The sequence below is a fragment of the Pezoporus flaviventris genome, unplaced genomic scaffold, assembly GCF_033815535.1.
Source record: "Pezoporus flaviventris isolate CSIRO_AGI_PZ_B2104156 unplaced genomic scaffold, CSIRO_AGI_Pfla_v1 ptg000078l, whole genome shotgun sequence".
In the NCBI taxonomy this organism is placed as follows: Eukaryota; Metazoa; Chordata; class Aves; order Psittaciformes; family Psittacidae; genus Pezoporus; species Pezoporus flaviventris.
In genome coordinates this window covers 11,348,022-11,368,720 of record NW_026892626.1, presented here as the reverse complement: position 1 = coordinate 11,368,720, position 20,699 = coordinate 11,348,022, and the positions used below count along the sequence as shown (strand labels likewise).

Here is a 20,699-nt window from a genome sequence, read left to right as displayed (position 1 = left end):
ACAGGAATTACTTGAGCGGTGCAGTGCCACCACTCACCACACCACTGCCTGGTGACTGTGAGGGGAAAACCTTCAAGGTAATGCAGATGAAAGTATCCATCAATCTCTACAGAAACTTTGTACAAGATAGTTCTCTGCTTATGGCATATTCCCCAAAATAAAACAACTTATTTACTTAGCCTGAATGCCCATCCACAGCATATGTTGCCTCTGAACTATATCTGGATGCTTCTTTACAAAGTCTTCATCATAAGGGAGCATGAACTCCCAACCTTTGTTTATTCTGGCCACAGACATGTGCTCTAGGAAGTCTTTCACGTCTTCTGGGCAGAGCTGAAAGAAAAAGCAAAAGCATACATAATAAAGAAGTCAATTTATACAAAAAATATGCAGTTATGCTGATCTGGTATGTATGGAGCATCTCCATGAATATACACCCAGCTAAGTCAGAAATACTCATCCTTCTCTGCAGCACCAACACTTTCACACAATGTTAAAAGCACAGGACTTCAGAGAGCAGTGGTGATGAATCACCTGAGACTCAAATACCTCCTTGGCATGCTTTGTGAAGAAAAGGGAGTTTCCAAGCTGAGATGAAAAGACTCTATTGTGAAGAGAAGCATATTCTGCAATGTTAATCTTATTTTAGAGCTGCAGGTCAGAAATGCTCCATCTACACATGAACAGCTTTTAAGCAGCACTGGATCTTACATTCCAAAAAGTACATGGTCTGTGCACAAACTGATTTGTGTTTTATAATGTTATTTTATGGAAATTATTTTTTGTTCTCTTTATGTTTCTCATTCATTTGCCAGTTTTAACAAAATATTCAGGTGCCTGAGATGCTTTAAAGCTTTTATTCAATGCTAACAAGTGGCAATTGCTTTTTTATAACACACCCAAAGAAGAGCAGCTAGTGTGGACTGCACAAACACTCATCTGTTTTGAGGCACAATCAGGCAGCTTAATTCAAACAGAATCCAGTTTTCCACTGAAACAGATGAGAGGACAAGATGCATTCCAGTGGCTCAGCTACAGGACCAGTCATATCTTGTGAATGAGCGGTAACTGTGGGAGCTGCTTGAAACACTTCTAAACAGAAGTATGCATTTATACCTGTTTCAAAGTGGAAGTCATGCCTGGAGAGCAACACTGCACGTCAGCAGTAATGCAGACACTATGAACCCGAGAGAAGGCTGCAGCATCCACTACCAACCTACAGACAAAGCCCAACACTCATCACCAGCTTCTGATTTAGGGAGATAAAAACATCACTCACTTTTGTGACTGCTGCGACTTCCTTTCTCACAACCCAGCGGTCCCGTGTGAACTTCCACATCTAGGAAGGGAACACAGGAGAAAAACCTAGCAACTGTATCCAGCAGTTGCTCTACTGAAGTTGTAGTAACAACCCTGTTCAATAATGTTATCAGAAAAATTGAAACCCCGTTTCTTTCAAGAATATGGAAGTAGGTGATTCTTGTCCAGGTAGCACCAAAACACTTTCTGGCGTCTTCTGGCCTCAAATGGCCATGAACACAGTATCAAAAGCTTTGAGAACCCATGGTTTGCCTTGGTGAACCTGTGAATGCAAAAGCCAAAATACTACAAAATACAAAATCAAGAATTTCTTGAACTCAAACTTCAGTTAGTTTCCAAGAAAAAAAAAAAGAAGATTCACTGCAGTGATGCTGGGACTCCAGAAGTCACACCTGAGGCTCAGCTTCTCACATACTTAATCAACCTAAAGAAACTCTTCAGCCACTTCTGTCAATGTAGGGGCCTGTAGAAGCTGATGACTGTTGCCCTTCTGCAGCACACAGCCCCCTAGAAAATACCCGTTCCCGTCTTCAGTGCACATCACACTGAGTTACAGTTATGCAGAGATAGCGTGTCACTCACGCTTGCACCAGCTAATGGAAAGCCAGGTGCTCTGGAAAGCAGCTCCTAAGTTCTAATATCCTGAGAGGCCGCTGTTGAGAGCAGGCTAACAGGACACATGAGGACTTGGGCAGAACACTGAACATGACCTTGACTTCTTCCTGTCTCCATTTAAACAGACTGTAACCTCTTTTAGTCTGTGTGTATTAATAATGTTGTGAAGAATTCAAAATCTCATTACTGCCAATTTCTTCCTGCCCTACGACGTCATCTCTGCATCCTTCTCTGATTCAGCTTCTCTCTGCCCACAAGCACACAAAACCACCACCTGTAGGGCACAGCGCACTTGTTTTAAAGCACAAGATGCTGCTGTCCTAAGGGAGTAGATCTATCAGCTCTCCTTGCACACAAATCTGAGGTAGCCCTTTACCCTCAGCTAGAGCCAACGGTCCTAGTGTCCTCTATTTATTTATGTGAGAATCTAGGAAACAAACAGAAGCTTTTAGAAAAAGACACAAATTACTCTTCCTCCTCCCCAAAGCACAGTGAGGATCAGGTGGACAGTGAAAGTCACTACTGGCCATAAATGTCTTTTAGCATTATTACTTTACACAAATACATACAGAGAAATAAAGTTCAGTTTTTAAGCTAGAGCACATTTTCTCCTCAGATGCAATACAGCATTACATACTATCGCTGAGCCTTATGATCAAACATTTTACTTTGTCTGAAAGCCAGAAATATGTTTCTATTTTCAGCATTTTAACTTCTTCCCTGTTTAGAGCTAATCAGAAATTTACTTTGTGATCAATGCAGATCCATTTTTTCATGTAGTATATTTGGCATAATTCAAACAAAAAATAATTTATCTTTACATCTTAATCACTAAACCACTGATGCTTACTTAACTGAGCATAATAATTTCTGGTATTTAGGACTTTACACATGACGTGTCACCTAATCTGCTGTGTCCTAAAGACTTATGTCACCGGGTCACACCTGAACCCAGGTCTCCATATGGCAGTATCCTGGGCAGACATCAAGGCACAATCAAAAGTCAGCTTCAATCACCATCAGTTTTATCTTATACTAGTACTGTAACTTCCTTAAAGTCTCATACACAGCATGCTGCTATGCAGAGCTAAATCTCAGAAACAAACTGCAAACAAGGAGAACAGTCAGGTCTAACTCAAAGAAATCAGGGCAATGCATCTGTCAGCTTCTCTGATGGCGGAAGCCATAAACTGATTATGAACTTAGGAACCACTTAGGAACTTAATTCTTTCCATAGTTAGCGAAAATAAACACAATGTAGAGGTTGTTCCTTTCTGCTGTGGTTACATGTGCTTACAAGACCTGTATTCATTTCACTTTCATGTGCAGCTACTGCTCACAAAAGGTGCCTGGAACAAAGTCCTTTCACTGATTAGCAGCTCTGGGGAATAAAGTCCTTTCTAAAGATCAATAGTACATGCTCAGGGAGCACAAGGCTTACCCACACTGCCCTTGTGAGACCTCACAGTCCTGAGCCCAAGGAAATAGATCTGGGGAAACAAGTACTTTATTATCCAGTCCTGGCTTTTCTGTAAGCCCTTCATTGTGGGACTATGTGATAGGGGCTCTACAGCATGTATTAGGAATGGATGAATACTGTTAATGACAGACGATCTGAACCTGCCAACCAGCAACAATGTCAATCTACACCAACACTCCCATGACAGACTTCAGGATAAAAGCACAAACGATTTCTTTGGAGGAAACACCTTACTGCAGTAGAGCAGCAGTTTTGCAATGCCATGGCGTCTCAGGCAAACTTCACCTGTGTTTTCCTTTAAGGACAACAAACACTGTTATACTTACAACAAAATCTCTCCCTCTACAGAGCACTTCTGCAGGGACTCCACTATGTGGACTAGAAGTATCTTTTGGATAGAGGACATCACTGTTAATTAAAAAAGAAAGACACATTAGCTACTAGGTACCCCAGAAAAAATGGCATCAGTGAAGATTAACGTAACAAACGTGTCCTCCCTGTTCTGCAGTTAAATTATACCTTTATCCAAAGCCTAGTTTTCATTAAAGGAATTAATATTAGTGTAATTACACCACTGCAATTACACTAGTGCAAAAAGACTTACACCAGCTAAGCATAGCCTTGTGGCTAGCAGTTGCGTGCAACACAGGTAAAAGCTCTGCTTTGTTCTTGCAAAGCCTATCCCCCTATGGGTTGGTGTAAACAAGACCAGAGTGATCCTAAGAAATGCTTAGGCTAACCTAGTACGCAGCCTTGAAGGCAGCATTTAACCAAAATGCTGATGGATGGGCAAAAGGGGTTTTTAATAAAGTCTTTCCCAGCAATCACAGGCTTAAGACAACAGCACTACAAAATGTCATGCTAAAACCTAACAGCCCCGAGACCAAGATTAACCTGTGTCCTTGTCTGCTTGCAAGACCAACTGGATGACATTTGTAAGCATGCTAGCCAAAGCCTCAAGGCAGCCCACGTTCACAATCTTGATCCTACCCAGGTCAAAGATATGTGTCCCCTCTCCATCTGAAGTTCTGATGTGCACATGGGCTGCTCTGTGCCCAACCATTCCAAACATGCCACATCTACTAGAGATACATACATCCACCTCAGACTAGTGAGAAAGAATGCTTTTATGTTACAGCTCAATCTGAATGCTAATATACAATCTTTTAACATGTTTCCAGCTTCCTTTTGGAATAGCTGGAGGAACAGCAAGGGTTACTGTTAAAACTGTTCATGTTGCTAATACAGGCCTGTATCACAACAGCTGAAACACATCCTGCTAACAGACCCAGACTGCTACGTGGTGCATCTCTCAAACACAGAGAGCTATTCAAGAGATTGTAATTCTCTGCATGCAGTGCTCCACCCAGGTTAAAAAAAAACAAAACAAACCAACCCACAAACAAAAAAATCATACTGCACTTTACACTTCAATTCCCAGTGGGATATTTTATCATAATAAACAGGAGGATGATACAGAATCCATTTCATACGGTACTCTCAGCACTCCACGCTTGATTTATTAAGCGGGTAATGACTTCCAGAGGGTAGCTGTCAGCTGACAAGAGCAGCATCCACTGATGAACACAAGGTGACTGCACAAAGGTCTTTCTTTAGTTGAATTTAGCTAAGGAATACTATAGCTGCCATTGATTTCATTTTCCGTGTTTATATTTCACACTAATCTCTGGAAGAATTCACAGAAGTCCTATCACAAAAGAACACAAACAAAAACACCAAAACCCTGACATAACTCAAATGGAAATACAGATTACATCACTGCCCAGCCATAATTTTAGCTAGGGTAGATATTAAGGTATTATCCTTTAATATCAATCATTTGAATTTTGAGTATCTGACTGCCCTAAAAAGCACCAAACATGAAATCAAGATTTTACCCTGCTGTGAATTAAGAACATGGCTACTTTGGGACACAAGGAAGATGAGTATATAAGATCCATTGTTCTGATCCTCTCCTTAAAGCAGAAAACCATGTCCCAGTAACAAAAGACGAACCATACCTCTTCACCACCCAGTTTCCCTGGACCAGCATTGCCACCTGCTGTATACAGCGGAGAACTGCCGTAGAGTCAGTCCCAGAGCCTAGCAAACTCATCAGATTTGCAAACGGCATGACCTTCACTGAAAGGCAAAATACAAACTAGATTAAGGGTTTCTTCAATGCATATGATACAGATTTAGATTTATAAATCTAGGATTATTTATGTTGAAGTTCGTGGTCAAAGCTGCAACTTAGAAAAAAAAACAAACTGAAGTTCTACTAAGTTCTCCCTGCACTGCAGCCATCATTTGTTCTGAAAGTATCTGCTAGTGTTGCAAAGTTGATTGGCTTAAATGGTCCCAGTTGATTAGATGAACTGGTCCCAGACGAATGCATTAATAAAATAAATAAATAAAAATAAGTATGCCTTTGGCAAAACAGACACCTGACAAGACAGGAAGGTTCTGAGGCAAAGTTCTCAGAATTTGCTCCCATCAGACAGTAAACCTGAAGAGACAAAGTAAAATTCCTAGATGACACTCATGAAGTGTATGTCACTGAAAACTCCCCAGAAAATCCCAAAGTGCAGCTTGTTGTGTGAGCCTTCGACTTACAATTTACACTCAGACCCCACATTCCAGAAGCTACCTGCTGAAACAGATGTATCCAGAAAGCTATCATCAGATTAGAAATTATTTTAAGACTAAATTGCCTGCAAACATACAGATGAGCAATCAGATCTGCTGTTAACTGCTCTTCTGTGCACAGCAGGACTTCTTAAAGGAAAAGGCTTTGGATTCTTCACAGAATCAAGAGACCCAGACAGACTGTCTGGTGGGGTGGCAAGAGTGGCACTACTAGAAAAGGTACCTTATCTGAGGCAATTAAAAGGCACAAAGTGCAAATGTATTACAAAAGCTACAAACCGTTCTTCATCAGGATCTTGATCTGATCAGCAAGGGGTAAAGTTCTCAGCTGGGCCATAGAAAGCACATTGCTTGGAGCCATTGGTTTGTCACTGTAGATAAACAGATTTGCAGCCCATGAAAACAAGCATCCAACCAATATGGACCTTGAACATTCTGTACAAACACTTACCTCTCTTCCTCTACACTTGGAGGCATCAGCATCATTAAATATTCACTAGGAGAAAAGAAAACACATCCTTAAAATGCTTGTCTTGGGACTTCCCCTGTTTAAATACAGTTATTTCTTGCTTAGAGCAATACTACCTGTGTGAATCTACAAAACAAACATTAGCCTGAAAAGAGAGCTCTCCCCTTTCCTCTCCCATCTTCCTCTGTAAATTCAGTACTAGTAAAAACTATTGACATTCATCTGACCAAAGAGAAAGCATTAAATAAATGCGAGTCAGAATCCTGACTCTTCTGTACAGATGAGGTGTCCAAGCAGAGGAACTTCAAGAGTAAATATATCAAACAGAGGTGCTCTAACAGCAGTAAGAGAGGTCATGTGAGGTCCTGTAGACAGAGAATCGGGCCAGCTACAGAAATTCTTTCTCACTCATATAATTACCAGTGTCTGTAAGGAAAGAATCAGTTTATAAAGACTTCTCACAACACCTAGCACTGTTGCACTGACATGTTGAATGTTAAGAACAACACACTCAGACCGTTAAACAGAGAGTCTGCCACTTTACTACTACTTGGGCCATGGTTGTAACAGATTACGGTGAAGAATTAGTATTGACTGCATCATGGGAAGGTTCCTGTATAGCTGCAGTCACCAAGAAACAAAACCAAACACGTTTCAAGTAGTTTCAGGTGTCTCTCACAAATCATGAAAATTATATAAGATTTGCTAACACAGGAAGTTATTGGCTTCAGAATTTAAATTTGTTTTAACCAGAAGGAGCTTTTACTTTTCCCTTACAGTATTTGCAGTCTCAATAACACAGGGTTGTGATAATGTACAATCCCAAATGAAAACAGCCACTTTCAATCTCAGAGTACAGGGAAACAAAGAAAGCAACCTGAATAAGTCAAGGGCTAGTTTGCTTCTGTATTTTTTAAACAATTCAATTTTTATCACGGCTACAGTCCTCACAGAACAGACTTTTAAAGAAAACACCTGCTTACTACTCTGAAAACACCTCCAACAAATTACTGCAATTTCTGTAGGAAACCATCAAATCATTACCTGGGAGATTTAATTAATTCTGTGTTTTCAGCAAGGCCATGACCTTGACTAAATAAATACTGGCGCTCGTGTTCCGAACGGCTATCCTGGAGATATAGAAAAAACAAGAGTCACCACCACATACTGAAAACAAAAAATGCCAGAGAGGTGGCTTCCTCATTCCAAACTGTGACCGCACTGTCAGTACTGTGCCACTTAAGCGTCCACCTCACTAACTGATGTTTGCTTTCACTTTCTTCAAAGATGCTTTCATGATGTGGCAACATTTCTGTTGCTATGACCTCAAAATCTCCTGATGGACATGCATGTGGGTCAAACAGGATTTCTGACACTCAACTTACTGGGCTCTTCATGTTTTTTCACAAATTCCAGTTCATAATACAAGACCTAAGTGATTCTTGAATTCAGACCTCCCCTTTGTCCAGCTCTCAGTTTTAAACCTTTTCCATTGTGGAGACTCCAAAGCATCATCCAGTGGAGGAGATACAGAGCACTGCAGGGGCTCTTCAAGCCTATAGACATACTTTTGCTCATTATCTTTTGACGATTCCCGGATTCCCATGGGCCCAAAATTAGAAACAGTTCTACATTTGGCTGAGCCTTCAGGCCTAGGCAGCCTCTTCAGCAGCCAGAGTACACCTACCTTCAAGCCATAATAATGCAGATGAACCCAATGCTCTTCTGCTTGTCTCTTCTGCAGGAATTCGTAAGACTGAACACGCCGTTGACGAGCCTGTTCAGTCTCAGGGCGGGAGAATCGTACCTGGAAGATGTGGGCATCATTAAATGCAACCCCAAAACTCGCAAAACAAAACACTTGCATTATTTATTTGATATCTAAGTAACAGCAGCTAGGGGCTCTAGCTCAAATTAATCATTCACTGCTGTCAGTACAATCTTTCTGCTTCTGCAACAAGGGCAAGCCCCTCCTGCTTCCCGCCTCCCTAGCCCAGGGTCACCAGGACTAGCTGGGATCTCCTGCCCTTTTATTTGGGTGTGAATCGTCATGCTATCTTGTGAACTGTTGCCTGAACCACCATAAAAAGGAAGTCTGGACATACAGTAATTTGCTTAACATCATCTTCAGCTTCATCCTGGGATGAATCACCACCTGCCAAAAAATACATCAGAATAAACATACCACTGCAGTAAAAAAGCCAAACCAAATCTGTAACTGTTTGAGGGTCCATGCAGGAAGACAGTGGTACTAGGAACTACATAACCATGGGTTCCACCCCAGCCTGCCAAAGTATGCAGTGCGTAACAGCACCACACTGCTTCTGTGACAGGAGATACTGCTCCCACAAGTTTGTAGTGCAACATTTCAGTGGCAGTGTTGACACTCCCTACTGCTGCCTTTTGACACTACCCACCACCTCCTCCCCCTTTACCAATCGTCCACACTGCGCCCTCAAAAGCATACATACACCTACACTGAAAACAGTACCAGTGAAACAATCTGAAAAATGGCCTTATAATTACTATGTTATAATAAACACCTTCAGAATATAATGGCCTCTATCAGTAGAGAGAACTTGTATCTCACCTCCCAAAAGAAAACACAGCTCGTGGAGCATTTACCTTCATTAGCAGCTTCTCTTTCACGGTGTTTTGCATCAGCTTTGTCCAGGTAGGTGAAGCTTGGCCTCAGCTGAAGAATTCCATGTAGTGGAGTCAGGTGAAGTTCACCTGCAAAAGAGAATTAACATTGGTTAAAACTGTTTGCTTTTTTTTTTTAACCCCCTGAACAAGGACAACATTTTTCATCATCTCCCTACCTCTGTAAAGGCACAGCTTCAACTGAACCTACATATTTCATACAGCAGAGCGTAAAAAGGAATTGTATGAAAAATTCATCCAGTGCTCAGGATTTCAAAGGAGTATGAAAGACCAAGACCTATTTCTGCTACTTTCCTTTCTGTGTTGAAACCAGATCCTGTAGAAATCCACATTCTGGTTCAGATCTGACCTATATAGTTCAGGAGACTCCAGTAAAACAGTAATTACTGAAGACAATCTACATATTTTCACCTCAAACAATCATCAGATCAAAACTCTGGGATGGCATTAGGAGACAAGAGGGCAAAAAGCGTTGAACAAGAAAGTGACACAGACACAATTAGAGAGAGATAATAATATAAATAACAATTCTAAACTTGTGCTACAAATGTGTATTATTTCAGGCCACCAAGCACTGTTAAGATCCTGGAGGCATCTACAAACCCAGTGTCTTTATGTAATATTTACAACTTTGCTAGATGTTCTCAAGGACTCTGAGGACATTGATAAGGAAAGATTTTCCTTTCTTTAAAGACACCTTGGTAAATTAAAACAGGCTGAAAATAAAAGGAACAAACAGGTCTGACTTTACTCCTGAAATGACCATGTTTCACTCTTGAGGGGAAAGCAAAAGAAACTTACCTTTTTTATATACAGCAGCTGCATAGCGGGAAACGTTACTGGCAGCTTGTGAAGAGCAGAAAGTCTGCTTGTCCATCAGCTTCCTGCAGACAGATGAATGCTGTGAGATCGTATTCCACAGACAATGTGGCATACAGATGCTGAAGATCTGAAATCACCAATTCTCAAAATGGACTATCAACTGCAGCAAATATATATAAACTCTTCTGTTTGCAATTCAGAATTCATGAAGCACACAAAAAATGTAGGTTATTTCCAAGAATACTTGCTACATAACAGTGTCCAGAGCACCCCCCAGAACTGTCCAGCCCCTTGTTCTCACCTTTCCCTGAAGCTCTAGTGGCCATACATATGTCTATGCCCACGATAAAAAGGAAATGAAGACAAAGAGGACACCTACGAGGAATATGTACTTGTTTCATCTGTACACGTGCCATCTACATTGAGAGCAATCTGTTCTCCCTTGCTGCGACAGTAGTTAGGATTCAAAGTATCAATGGCCATTTCAAGTTCAACCTAAACAATAGGAAAGACAGGTAATTACCAAGGCAGGATCCCAAACATGAATTAAATTTCAATCCTACACTTGCTAACATTCCCATAGGTTTACAGCAAATTTAAGTACAGAAGTGGCATCATTCAAATCCATAGGGCAATACATAAAGTTAAGCCTGTATATGGGGTTTTATAAGATAGGGATGTTTTAAAAACAAGCTGGAGATATACCAACTCCCATAGAAACGAATGGGAGCAGAAAAATGAGTTCTTTATGCAGCCTTAAAATACACTTTCACTTTGTTGGATACCTCCTACTACATTATCAGTCTGCTTTACTTATCAAGTACAGATCAAGTGCATAAGCAATATCCTTCAAGCCTCCCCATCGCTGAGGATCCACTCAGAATCTCTCAAATTTATGGTATGTTTCCTTCTAGTTTGGGTATCAAGCAGTATAAAGTAACTACGTCTCCTTCAGAGGCAAAGGCCAGATTCAGGTGAGTTTGAGGTTGCAGCTGACTTATAGTTACTCTTGATTTACACTGGTTGAAGCATGGAAACAAGCTCCAAGCTTTTAGTTACAGGAAGAACTACTCCCCTCCTCAAACTTCCAACTTCAGACAAATGTTCAAAAATAAGCATTTTCCTGCACAGCATTTCTATTTACATACTGTAACAATACTGTATATATTCTTCATCAGGATGTGCTGAATATCACAGCTATTGCCTCATTTTTTCCCCTTTACATTACTTGCAAACTGAAGTAGTTACAAGTCCCTGGATGAGACGGCAGCTTTGCAAGTCTCCAGAGGGCTTACAATGCAAAGGCTTGCTAATTTTAACAGCATACTTCCTGAACACAACATGCATCCTAACTCCAAGGTTCACATAAGCACTCTTCTAAACATTTCCCAGAATAAAAGATATCAGACATCTATTTCTGCATTTTTTAAATAAGGCATTTTAAAATCACAGCCACAGTTTTGGGATACATTTGCAAGCAAGTGCAATCATTCTGGCTTTGGCTATCTATTCACTACCTATACAACCTCACTAACTTCAAAAAGATTCACGGTCAGGCAAGAGAGAAATCAAGACCCACACTGATACCAAAAGAGTATGCCTCAAAACCTCAACTCTTTTCTGACTATTGTAAAGACCTTACAAATCAAGATGTATTCACACGAGCACCTACAGACTGAAATAGCATTAGGACCTATGTTTCCCTGCATGATCCTATATTAAGAGTGGCTTTTTCATCATGACTTTAATTCCTCTCTTTATAAACTGCTCTTATTCTAAACTCTACTTTACAGACACAACGAAAGACTCCCCCATACCTCCAAACATGGAGATCTGGTCCTGCAAGTAGCTGCATAGTTGTAACAGCTCAACAGTACACTGTGCTCTTCCCAAACATTCTGTACAACATGGAAAAAATTTTATAGACTGGACTCAAACAATGACCAACCTTTTGCTGCTTTGGCTTTATCTTTGCTGATAGATGTGTAACATCATCGTAGGTCATGGAAGCTGGACGAATAGGATACTGGAAAACAAACCCACTTCATAAACCCCTCTTCATTTAAAGATCGAAGAACTTCACAGAAATTAACTCAATCTTCCCTGTCCCTTCATCCCACTTGCCAGATGGATACAAGACATCAAGAAAAAAAATTACCTGACTGATTTGTGAGTCATCAGGGTATTTGGGAGTATGACCTAGAAAGCCTGTTGCTTTCCCCTCAGTCCTGTTTTTATCACTACACAACCCCCTTCCTGTCCCTCAGTAAACTGTAACACAGGAAAATGTGTTACATTAACCTCACATTAGTCCAGCTGAAAAAGGAAGTGTTAAAAGCAATTAAAAACCTATCCCTCAGCATTAACTCTTCGGAGAGTTATTATCTAAAAGTAAAGTATCTGTGGGTTTGCACAAGTAGTGTTAGCTTACAGGATATAGGCCACATGTAGTCAGGACACCAAACCCAGGCTTAGCCACATGAGTCTCTCTTCTGAACCATCTGGGAATGCTGAGGGGACAGTGTGGTACCTGCATGAAATTTTCCAGCCACAGCAGCATCCTGATCAAAGCTACCATTTCTCCAAAATACCCACAGGCCCCATCACTCCCTCCTGACATAGAGCAACTGTGGGTAGGTGCTCCAGGGGCAAGGCTGCATGGCCTGGTCCAACATGTCTGCTTCTGCTGGCACATGCCATGCAGAGGATCTGGACAGCAGGCACTGGGCTTGCCAGTGGGCATCACTGGTTTATGCTGAACATTTCATCCAACAGCTTCACCATACTTCCCATTTTGCAGATGCAAAAAGTGAATCACAAGGATAAAATTATTAGAGAAAAATTCAGTGGCAGAATAGAAAACAAACCTCTACCTTTCCTAACACATTTCCATCTTCCACTTAACCACTAGTTGATTTTATCTCCACAGCATAGGGGGGCTCTTCTGATGTCTCACACTAATTTATGAATACTGATGAAGTTCTAAATAGGGCCAGTCCTAAAGAAACATGTTTAGTAAAGATGGCAAAAATCAGTGATGACAGAAGATGGCTGACAGACTGCAGATTTACCCAAACCATGATAAAAAGACATCATCTACTAAAAGCACTCCCCCAGGGTGGTTAAAGGGAGCGATTTAATGACAAGCCTGTGCCATAAATGACAACTTCTCTCTTGGCAATGATTTAATACTAAGTATTTCAAAACTGACCGAGACCCAAAGAGGCGTGCTTATATCAAAGATCTTGGCAGGCTGAAGCAGTAAGGAAAGTTACTGCTGTTTGTTTAAATTTATTTTAAACAAACTATCACTGCACACAAGTTAACTTAAATACCTGAAATAGATACAGTTTCTCCAGCAGACTTCTGGCCAGGAACACGTCAATCTAAAAAGCAAACCAAACAACTTTCATCAGATGCCAGCTGTAACTGATAAAAAGTACCCATCCCTGGAGCTAAAATGCTGACAGTTTTAACTTTTGGCTTTTCATTACAAACTCTAACATAAAACACGTTTATGACTTTCTTGTGAAAGGTCTCCTCTCTGCTGATTTCAACATGGAATTCTGCAGTTGGCTTTTTTAAAAAACAACAACAAAAAAAAACACTATGAGGAGGCAGCAGACAGTGGCTTTAGCTGTGTTTTACCTCTCTAAGGAAACCTGGCAAACAAATCTGAAATGAAAATGTTTTTCCAAGGGGCTGAAGGGAATCTGTTTTCACTATTATAGAAAGATGAAGTTCTCTCTTTGGCAGTATGCCTGAAGAGTAACTTCAGTCCTAGTATTTTGTCATAAAATCTTTCTGAATCAGGACAAAAGACAACCACTACCCAAATCTGATTCAGTATTAGCATTTTGCCACCAGCATAGAAAAATCCATGGATGTTTCATGAATATTCACATATGGAAGCTGCCACCTTAGATACCTTTAGATACACTCCTGACAATTCCTGCTCCTCATGGCTTTTTTTCTTCCTTGCACTTCTGGTATGTAAATTCAGACATAAAAGTGAACAGAAGACTGTGACTGTTCTTTGGGGCACAGAATTCCTTTACATAAGTCCAGAAACAGAACACAACTGCTTATTTTAACAGAAGGCATGAAACATCTTAGCTTCATATTTAACAGTATTAACTCATCAAAGTCATTCTGTTTTTTTACAGCCCTCAGAGACATACAATACAGTCATGGGAAACACACAGTGGTAGAAGCAAGTTCCCCACCTGTTTTCCTCTTCTGACATGGAATGATTATGAAGGGTGAAAAACCTAAGCTGAATCTGTCAACATATATACCATTATTTTGGCAAAATAGATACCATGGATTATATACTTGGCCCACACAACATATTTCCTTGCACAGAGCAAGCCATTGGTTATAAGACAACCACTGACACAGATGATACATTGTTCCAGCAATGTAAGAAGACCAGGAATAATAAAGAAAAAGCACCTCATGTACAAGCACTGCTGCCACATAGCACTTTTACCTCTTGTATAATTGGATCATCTTCTTTATTTGCCATGCTAAGATACAAAAAGCTTTTTCTTGGCTTATTCCTTGGCACTACCTGAAAGAAAACAAATGTCATACAAGTCAATACATCTGTGCTATGTACCACATGCCTAGAGTATTTGTTCAAGTTAACTTGGTTCCTTTCAGCGACAACATATTCAGTCTGGTTTTTGAGGGAATGTATGTGTTTGAATGACCAGGTCCCTAATACTTCACAATCTTGACTGCCACCAAATTTAAGAAACAAGTGTCTCAAAAATAGGTAAGTTCATGTAACTTTTCTGAAAGCCTGTTCTGTATAAAAGAAATCACTAAATCAGTGTTCTACAGAGGCCTTTTATACCTGCAGAAAGTTCATCTTTTATGTACTGCATAACTGTAACACCGGCAGCAGGTGATTTTCCAGCCAGTGCACCTACAAGTGCATTGGCTGGTCAGTCAGCATGTATGAGCTCTGAAACTGCCACTGCAGTTGCCACTGTCCTAGGTCAGTAGATTACCTCCTCAGGAAAAATCCCTGAAAGAAGATAACAGAGAAAGCTCCCACCTGAAGAGGTGAGAGAAGAAAAAAACCTGTGTAAACCCTGCGCTTGGGACCAAACAATACTCCCATCAGTGAATACATTGACTTTGATTTCATCTACCTGTCATGTTGCAGCCTTGTCTCCTGACCTACCACGCTTCAGACCACATTGCTCTGAAATACACTCCTCAGCCTCTCTTGAAGTCCTCTGAAATCATCAGAACAACAGATTTTACTTCATAACTAAACCAACTCCAAAGAAAATAAGACTCTTAAATTAATTGGGTGCTGGGTGCTCAAGAGCAAAGAGTCTTCATGTTCAATCCACTGATGAGGTCAGTGTCATGTCTGGTTCAGATCTTTGAATAAAAAATGATCCCTCAGCTAAAGCAACAATAGTTTTCCCCTGCTGAAATCTAACAAAACTATCTACAAATTATTTGGGATGCCATTGCAACAATGTAAATCAGCTCAGCTCATTTAAGACACAGTTACTCAGCCAGTACTGGTCAAGATAGCCATACAAAAATAAGACCTCTCACAAACTGATCAAAGAAAGTTTTAACAACAAAGATAATCTGGCAAAGAAATGAGATCTATGTTGAGGAACTTTCCTTCACTGCCTTCTGCTCCCAATGACAGCTTGATTCTTTGCTGGACCTCCCATAGAGGAAGAGAAAGAGGCAGCATCCAGGATGAGCTGGCAACAGAGAGGCTGGGAAAGAAAGCAGCCAGCATTCATATTACATGCAAGAAGGTGGTGTTTTTTTTATTGAAATACACAAGCCACCACAGTCTGAGCAGCTCAGGATATTTCAACAGACCTTCAGGCTTTTCAAAACATGATGTTAATATACATGCAGTTATCTAAGAAACCTTTCCGAGAGGCTGGATAGATATTCTGGGTATAAGTGTTATCAACATCACTACATGGGCAGATTTCCATTCAGGCAACACCTCTGGTTTATTTACATTGTTTCTGCCACTTCGCCTGGAAATATGATTCCATATTTTTCACTTACAGGTTTTCCACTACCAAAAAAAGCACCCCTCCCTCCCAGTACTGAACTGGAATTTTCCATTTCTTTATGCACCAGCATATCCCTGGCTCTTCCCACCATATATCTATATTTGAGAATTTACCCTTCATAATATTTCAGACACATATTTGAAATAATTCTGTAGAAATGCAAAATCTTCACAGTAAAAATCCAGTGTCTTAAGCACAGACTGAGGCTGTTACTGCACAACTGTATGTGATACCTGACAGAGATCAGCATTTCCTGCAGTCAGGCACTCAGCTCTTCCCAGAAATACATGCATGAGTATGTTGCTTTGAAGAAATTAGATCTGCCAGTTCCAATTTTGCTTGCTCTGCTCATATCCCCTGGGTGGCCTGGTACAGCAGGCTCCTGCAAAGCCAGCTCGACAGCTAAGCATGAAGTGGAACTGCAGTTTTCATTCAGAACAGAGATGCTGACTGGAGGATGCCCAAGATGTGTGAGAACATGTGAACACCAGAAGGTAGGAGACTTGGGTCCAAACCCTCCTTTCTCACCCCCCTGAGCGGACTGGGAACCACCCTTCTCTTCTGGTCAGCCTCTGCCAAGTGTGTGCTAGCTTTTTTTCTCTCCTGAGAAAGCTCTTCCACTTTCCAGAATAGAAATAGAGATTTCCTGGACTAAGGAGAGAAAGGGAAACAGCCTAAAGGGCCTGGTCTCTGGTCTGTCATCTGCTTCAACAATTATAGACAAAATCTTTATGAATGCAGCTGTCAGTACTCAAGGAAAATGTTGCATTACAGAGATTATATTTTTTTCTTATTCATGCAAGGATAAAGAATGAATACAGCTCCTTTTATTGGAGCCTGACAATGACAGCTCTATAAATAGGAAGGAGTGTGTCCCAGCAATATTTGTAATACTCATGCAACATGAAGGAATCTTCTGAATCAGAATGAAGCTTTCTACATCTATAGTGTATATATATGTACATGGTAGAGTTAATTTCTACATCTGTCATATATGACACCATAAAATTGACAGAACAGAATTAAACACTAGGAGATAGCAAATATGGTCATCATCAGTTTCAAATTTCCTTCTGGCATAACTGTTTTCTTTTAAAAGAGACTTTCCTTTAAGATGCAAATCAAAATAGAACGCAACTTATTAGTATGAATCATCATACTTTAGAACTGGTTGCAGGAGGGCAAATCTTTCTCCTGCAATGTGACCAACTATAGGACCAATGAAACCACTTATTAGCTGCCTGCAACATCATCAATTGAAAACCAATGAAGAAAAATATTGTGGTTAAAGAACTGTAAACATCAGTGATGCAGCAACTGAGTCCTACCTCTAAGTTGGACTAAGCTCAGAAGGGCATCTGAGTACTAGAGCTGTCTTTTTAAATGTTTATTACCACAGAATTTAATACAACTTTAAGAAGTAAAATTACCAATCTGCATGTCTGCTGACACACACAGATGTTTAGTCAGGCTTGCAAATAAATGCTCCAGCAAATTCAGGTCTCAGCATGACCCGAATTTGTCAGTAATAATGGACCCCCAAAGTCCCAACACTGAAACTTGAAACAGTCTTTGTGTATAATTATGCAGTGCAGGAAAGGCCAGGAACTCCTGCTGCATCAGTGCCCTAAAGTACAGATAATGAACCAGCAAAGTAGGAAAAGTGCCATCTCCTGAATCACTACCGTAATTTCCTCTGGCACCTGGCCTTTCTTCTGTAGGCTTCTCTCAGCCCGGCCCTAGCAGCAGTCCTCTAGCCCAAGGTGTCCCATGGCAAACTGTAAAACGGAAGCTGCGAAAAAGCACCTTCCAAACATTGATTATAATTACTATTTTGATCTAACTATTTGCTTAGCTCTATCCCTGCTCTATCTGCAAGCAAGCTTTGCACAGTCATCGTCTGGTAGTGAACCCCACGAGGGCTCCTCTGCACCAGGACCTCTCTTTGGAGGGGATGTCACTGAACGTACCTTCAGAATTTAAATTGTGCATTACGCATGAACCTCTCTTTAACACCTCAACGTTTATGTACCCAAGTGCCAGGCCTGTTCTGCCAGGGGCAGGGATTTAAGCTGCTCACTGCTGCGTGGTAACTCTCGCAGGGGCAGACCCTGTCGCGGTGCCAAGCCCCATCTTCCCTCCACGTTGGCGGCCCCGCGCACCTTAGCACCCCCGCCGACCGCGGCTTCTTCATTTCTGTCAACCTGCGGGCCCGCCGTCCCCCCGACACAGCACCCGGCAGCAGGGGGGGCCACGGCCTGCTGCCCAAACGCGCACCAAGCACGGGGTGAGGCAAACGGCCCCCGGCACAGCAGGGCAGTGCTACCAGCCCCGCAGAGCCGATGCTCAGCTGCATTTTTGAGGCGTGAGCTGTGCCCTTCCAAGGCGAGAGGAGCAGAACTGCCGGCCTCGGGGGGAGCGCCGCCGGCCCGACCGGTGCCGCCGCTCCACAGCCCCGGGAGATTCGGGCGGTGAGGGGAGTCGAGGAGCAGCGGCCTGGGACCGGACCCCCGCCCGCTTCCCTCAGGGGTCCCGCCACGGCGGCTCCACTCCGCGCCGGCTCCTGTGTGAGAGTACCTCCCGCACGGCGGTGGCCCCATGCCGCCGGTACTCGCCGCGGTGGCAAGCCCTCAGAGAGCCCGCTCTCCACAGCCCACTCCGGGCAGGCAAAGCCCACCTCAGCCCAGGCCACGCTCCTCTCCCTCCACCCTCCTCAGGGTCCCCGTGGCTCGCACGCCTCAGGGTTGGCGCAAAATCGGCGCCGCAGCCGCCTACCTAGCGTTGGGCCGGCACGGGCAGCGGGGCGCCGGCTCCCCGGTGGCGGTGCACGGCGCGGCGGGCAGCGCTCAGGCAGCGGCCATGTTGGCGTCACTCCGGCCGGCACGTGGGGACGCGGCCCTCCTCCTACCCACAATGCTCTCACGAGCGGAGTGGCCGCCAGGGGGCGCTGCACCTGGCGGCAACAGAAAAAGACCCGCTGGCAGCGGTGGGATTCGAACCCACGCCCCCGAAGAGACTGGAGCCTTAATCCAGCGCCTTAGACCGCTCGGCCACGCTACCACCACATCGCCCCTTTCCTCGCCACCGGTTAGACTCGAACAAAGCCTTTTCCCCCGCAGCAGCAGCCGCTTCTGCCGCACACCACTTCCACCTCAAAACTAAAACACGGCGGGTACTTCAACCCCTGTCTACAACCACGTGTAACTGCAGCGGTGCGCTGCGATCGGGAACGGGCTGTAAGGGGCCAGCGCCCCGCTGGGAACCGGGGATGAGGCGCGGCTGAGGGCAGGGCTGGGCCGGGGCCGATCCGACTGCCCCACTGCCACGTGGATGCCAGGGCACAGCGTTTGCAGTACGTGGGGGCACCGCCTGTGCATCCCCTCTGAACGCCTGAACAAATGCTAAAACTGATGTATTTAATTTTTTGCTGCAAAGCTACAACTCGCTGAATTGGCAGAAGCAAAAATCAGCAGACGTCATCACTGACGTGGTGGTGTTTTGCTTGCAGCACAGGACCCAGCACAGCAGGCTGCAGTAGCAGCAGCAGTCAGTACAGCTGTTGTGAAAAGGGGAGTGGAACACATCCCTGGCAGTGTTCGAGGCCAGGCTGGGCTGCTGCCGTGGTTTAAACCAAGACGGCAACTTTTTATTCCTCAAGAAAACTTATCGGACTTTCAGGCAAAATGTGGACAGGGATTCCCAAGGGGCACCAGGCAGCACAGAACTATAGCCTGGTTTGGGGTGGCAGGGACCTCAAAACAGTTCCAACCCTCTGCCAGGGGCAGGGACACCTTCCACTAGACCAGGTTGCTCCAAGTCTCGTCCATCCTGGCCTTGAACGCTGCCAGTGATAAGGCAGGCACAGCTTCTCTGGGCAACCTGTGCCAGGGCCTCAGCACCCTCAATATTATAAGAGGTTGCAACTTTGCAGTCTTGATAAAAATTTCATTCACTGCCTACAAAAGCACTGAGAAATAACAGCACACACACATGTATGTGTGAATGGGATCCTTCTTCAGCATTGCTGCAGTTTCACACTCCAGTTCACTGCCTTTTCAGACGGATGCAGGATTTTCTAAGAACAGAGGGAACTGACTCCTCCCACGGCCCTGGCTGCAGAAAAGCAGGAGAGGTTTGGGAGGAGCAGACCTCAATTGGCTTCACACAGCAAACTTCTGTTCAGACAGAAAAGGTCAGGGAAAGAGTCTCATTTAGCAGTCTCTAAGCTCTTGTCCAGGCAGCATGGACATGGGGTACCAGCCGCAGCACTGCACTTTTGATGGGGGGGAGATAATGCATGTGAGAAGCTGCATAGCACACATCTTAAAAGTGGTTTTCTTATTACAAAAGCTGCTCAGCCTCACCAGTCCTTTTGCCCAGGCAGTGAGAAGTACCAACACCCTCCCAGAGAAGTGATGGGTGCCCCTCCACGGATGAGCTCAGCCTCTGCCCTGGAAATGTTTGTGTCTGGCCACAGAAATGCTTCTCCTCACCGCTGGAGGAAGCCTGTGCACCCAAGAGTATTCAAGTCAGCCATGAGTGGCACTTACAGGGGATAAGAGCACAGGCTGCCCCTTGGGGCTGGCAGTTGGGTCACCAGGGTTCTCAT

General features: G+C 43.2%; 1 protein-coding gene and 1 non-coding gene across 3 annotated transcripts in view; both read right to left on the bottom strand.

Moving 5' to 3' along the window:
* The window catches only part of POLR3E (RNA polymerase III subunit E), a 29,956-nt gene extending 10,969 nt beyond the window's left edge, over positions 1-18,987 (bottom strand). Inside the window, exons 1-16 of one of the 2 annotated variants that reach the window (XM_061474063.1) lie at positions 18,866-18,987; positions 14,512-14,592; positions 13,355-13,405; positions 11,968-12,045; positions 10,399-10,514; positions 9,999-10,081; positions 9,159-9,266; positions 8,639-8,688; positions 8,221-8,340; positions 7,578-7,663; positions 6,516-6,560; positions 6,344-6,435; positions 5,437-5,557; positions 3,742-3,823; positions 1,280-1,339; positions 176-333 (exon numbers count right to left, since the gene is read on the bottom strand). In XM_061474063.1, the coding sequence (XP_061330047.1) occupies positions 176-333; positions 1,280-1,339; positions 3,742-3,823; positions 5,437-5,557; positions 6,344-6,435; positions 6,516-6,560; positions 7,578-7,663; positions 8,221-8,340; positions 8,639-8,688; positions 9,159-9,266; positions 9,999-10,081; positions 10,399-10,514; positions 11,968-12,045; positions 13,355-13,405; positions 14,512-14,547 (1,286 nt within the window). In that variant the 5' untranslated portion in view covers positions 14,548-14,592; positions 18,866-18,987. The remainder of the gene's footprint in view (positions 1-175; positions 334-1,279; positions 1,340-3,741; positions 3,824-5,436; positions 5,558-6,343; positions 6,436-6,515; positions 6,561-7,577; positions 7,664-8,220; positions 8,341-8,638; positions 8,689-9,158; positions 9,267-9,998; positions 10,082-10,398; positions 10,515-11,967; positions 12,046-13,354; positions 13,406-14,511; positions 14,593-18,865) is intronic. The other variant, XM_061474062.1, reaches the window with a different exon arrangement.
* An 81-nt stretch (positions 18,988-19,068) lies between these two features.
* On the bottom strand, positions 19,069-19,150 carry TRNAL-AAG (transfer RNA leucine (anticodon AAG)). The gene has a single exon. It is a non-coding gene; the product is annotated as a tRNA-Leu (tRNA).
* Positions 19,151-20,699: the final 1,549 nt, after the last annotated feature.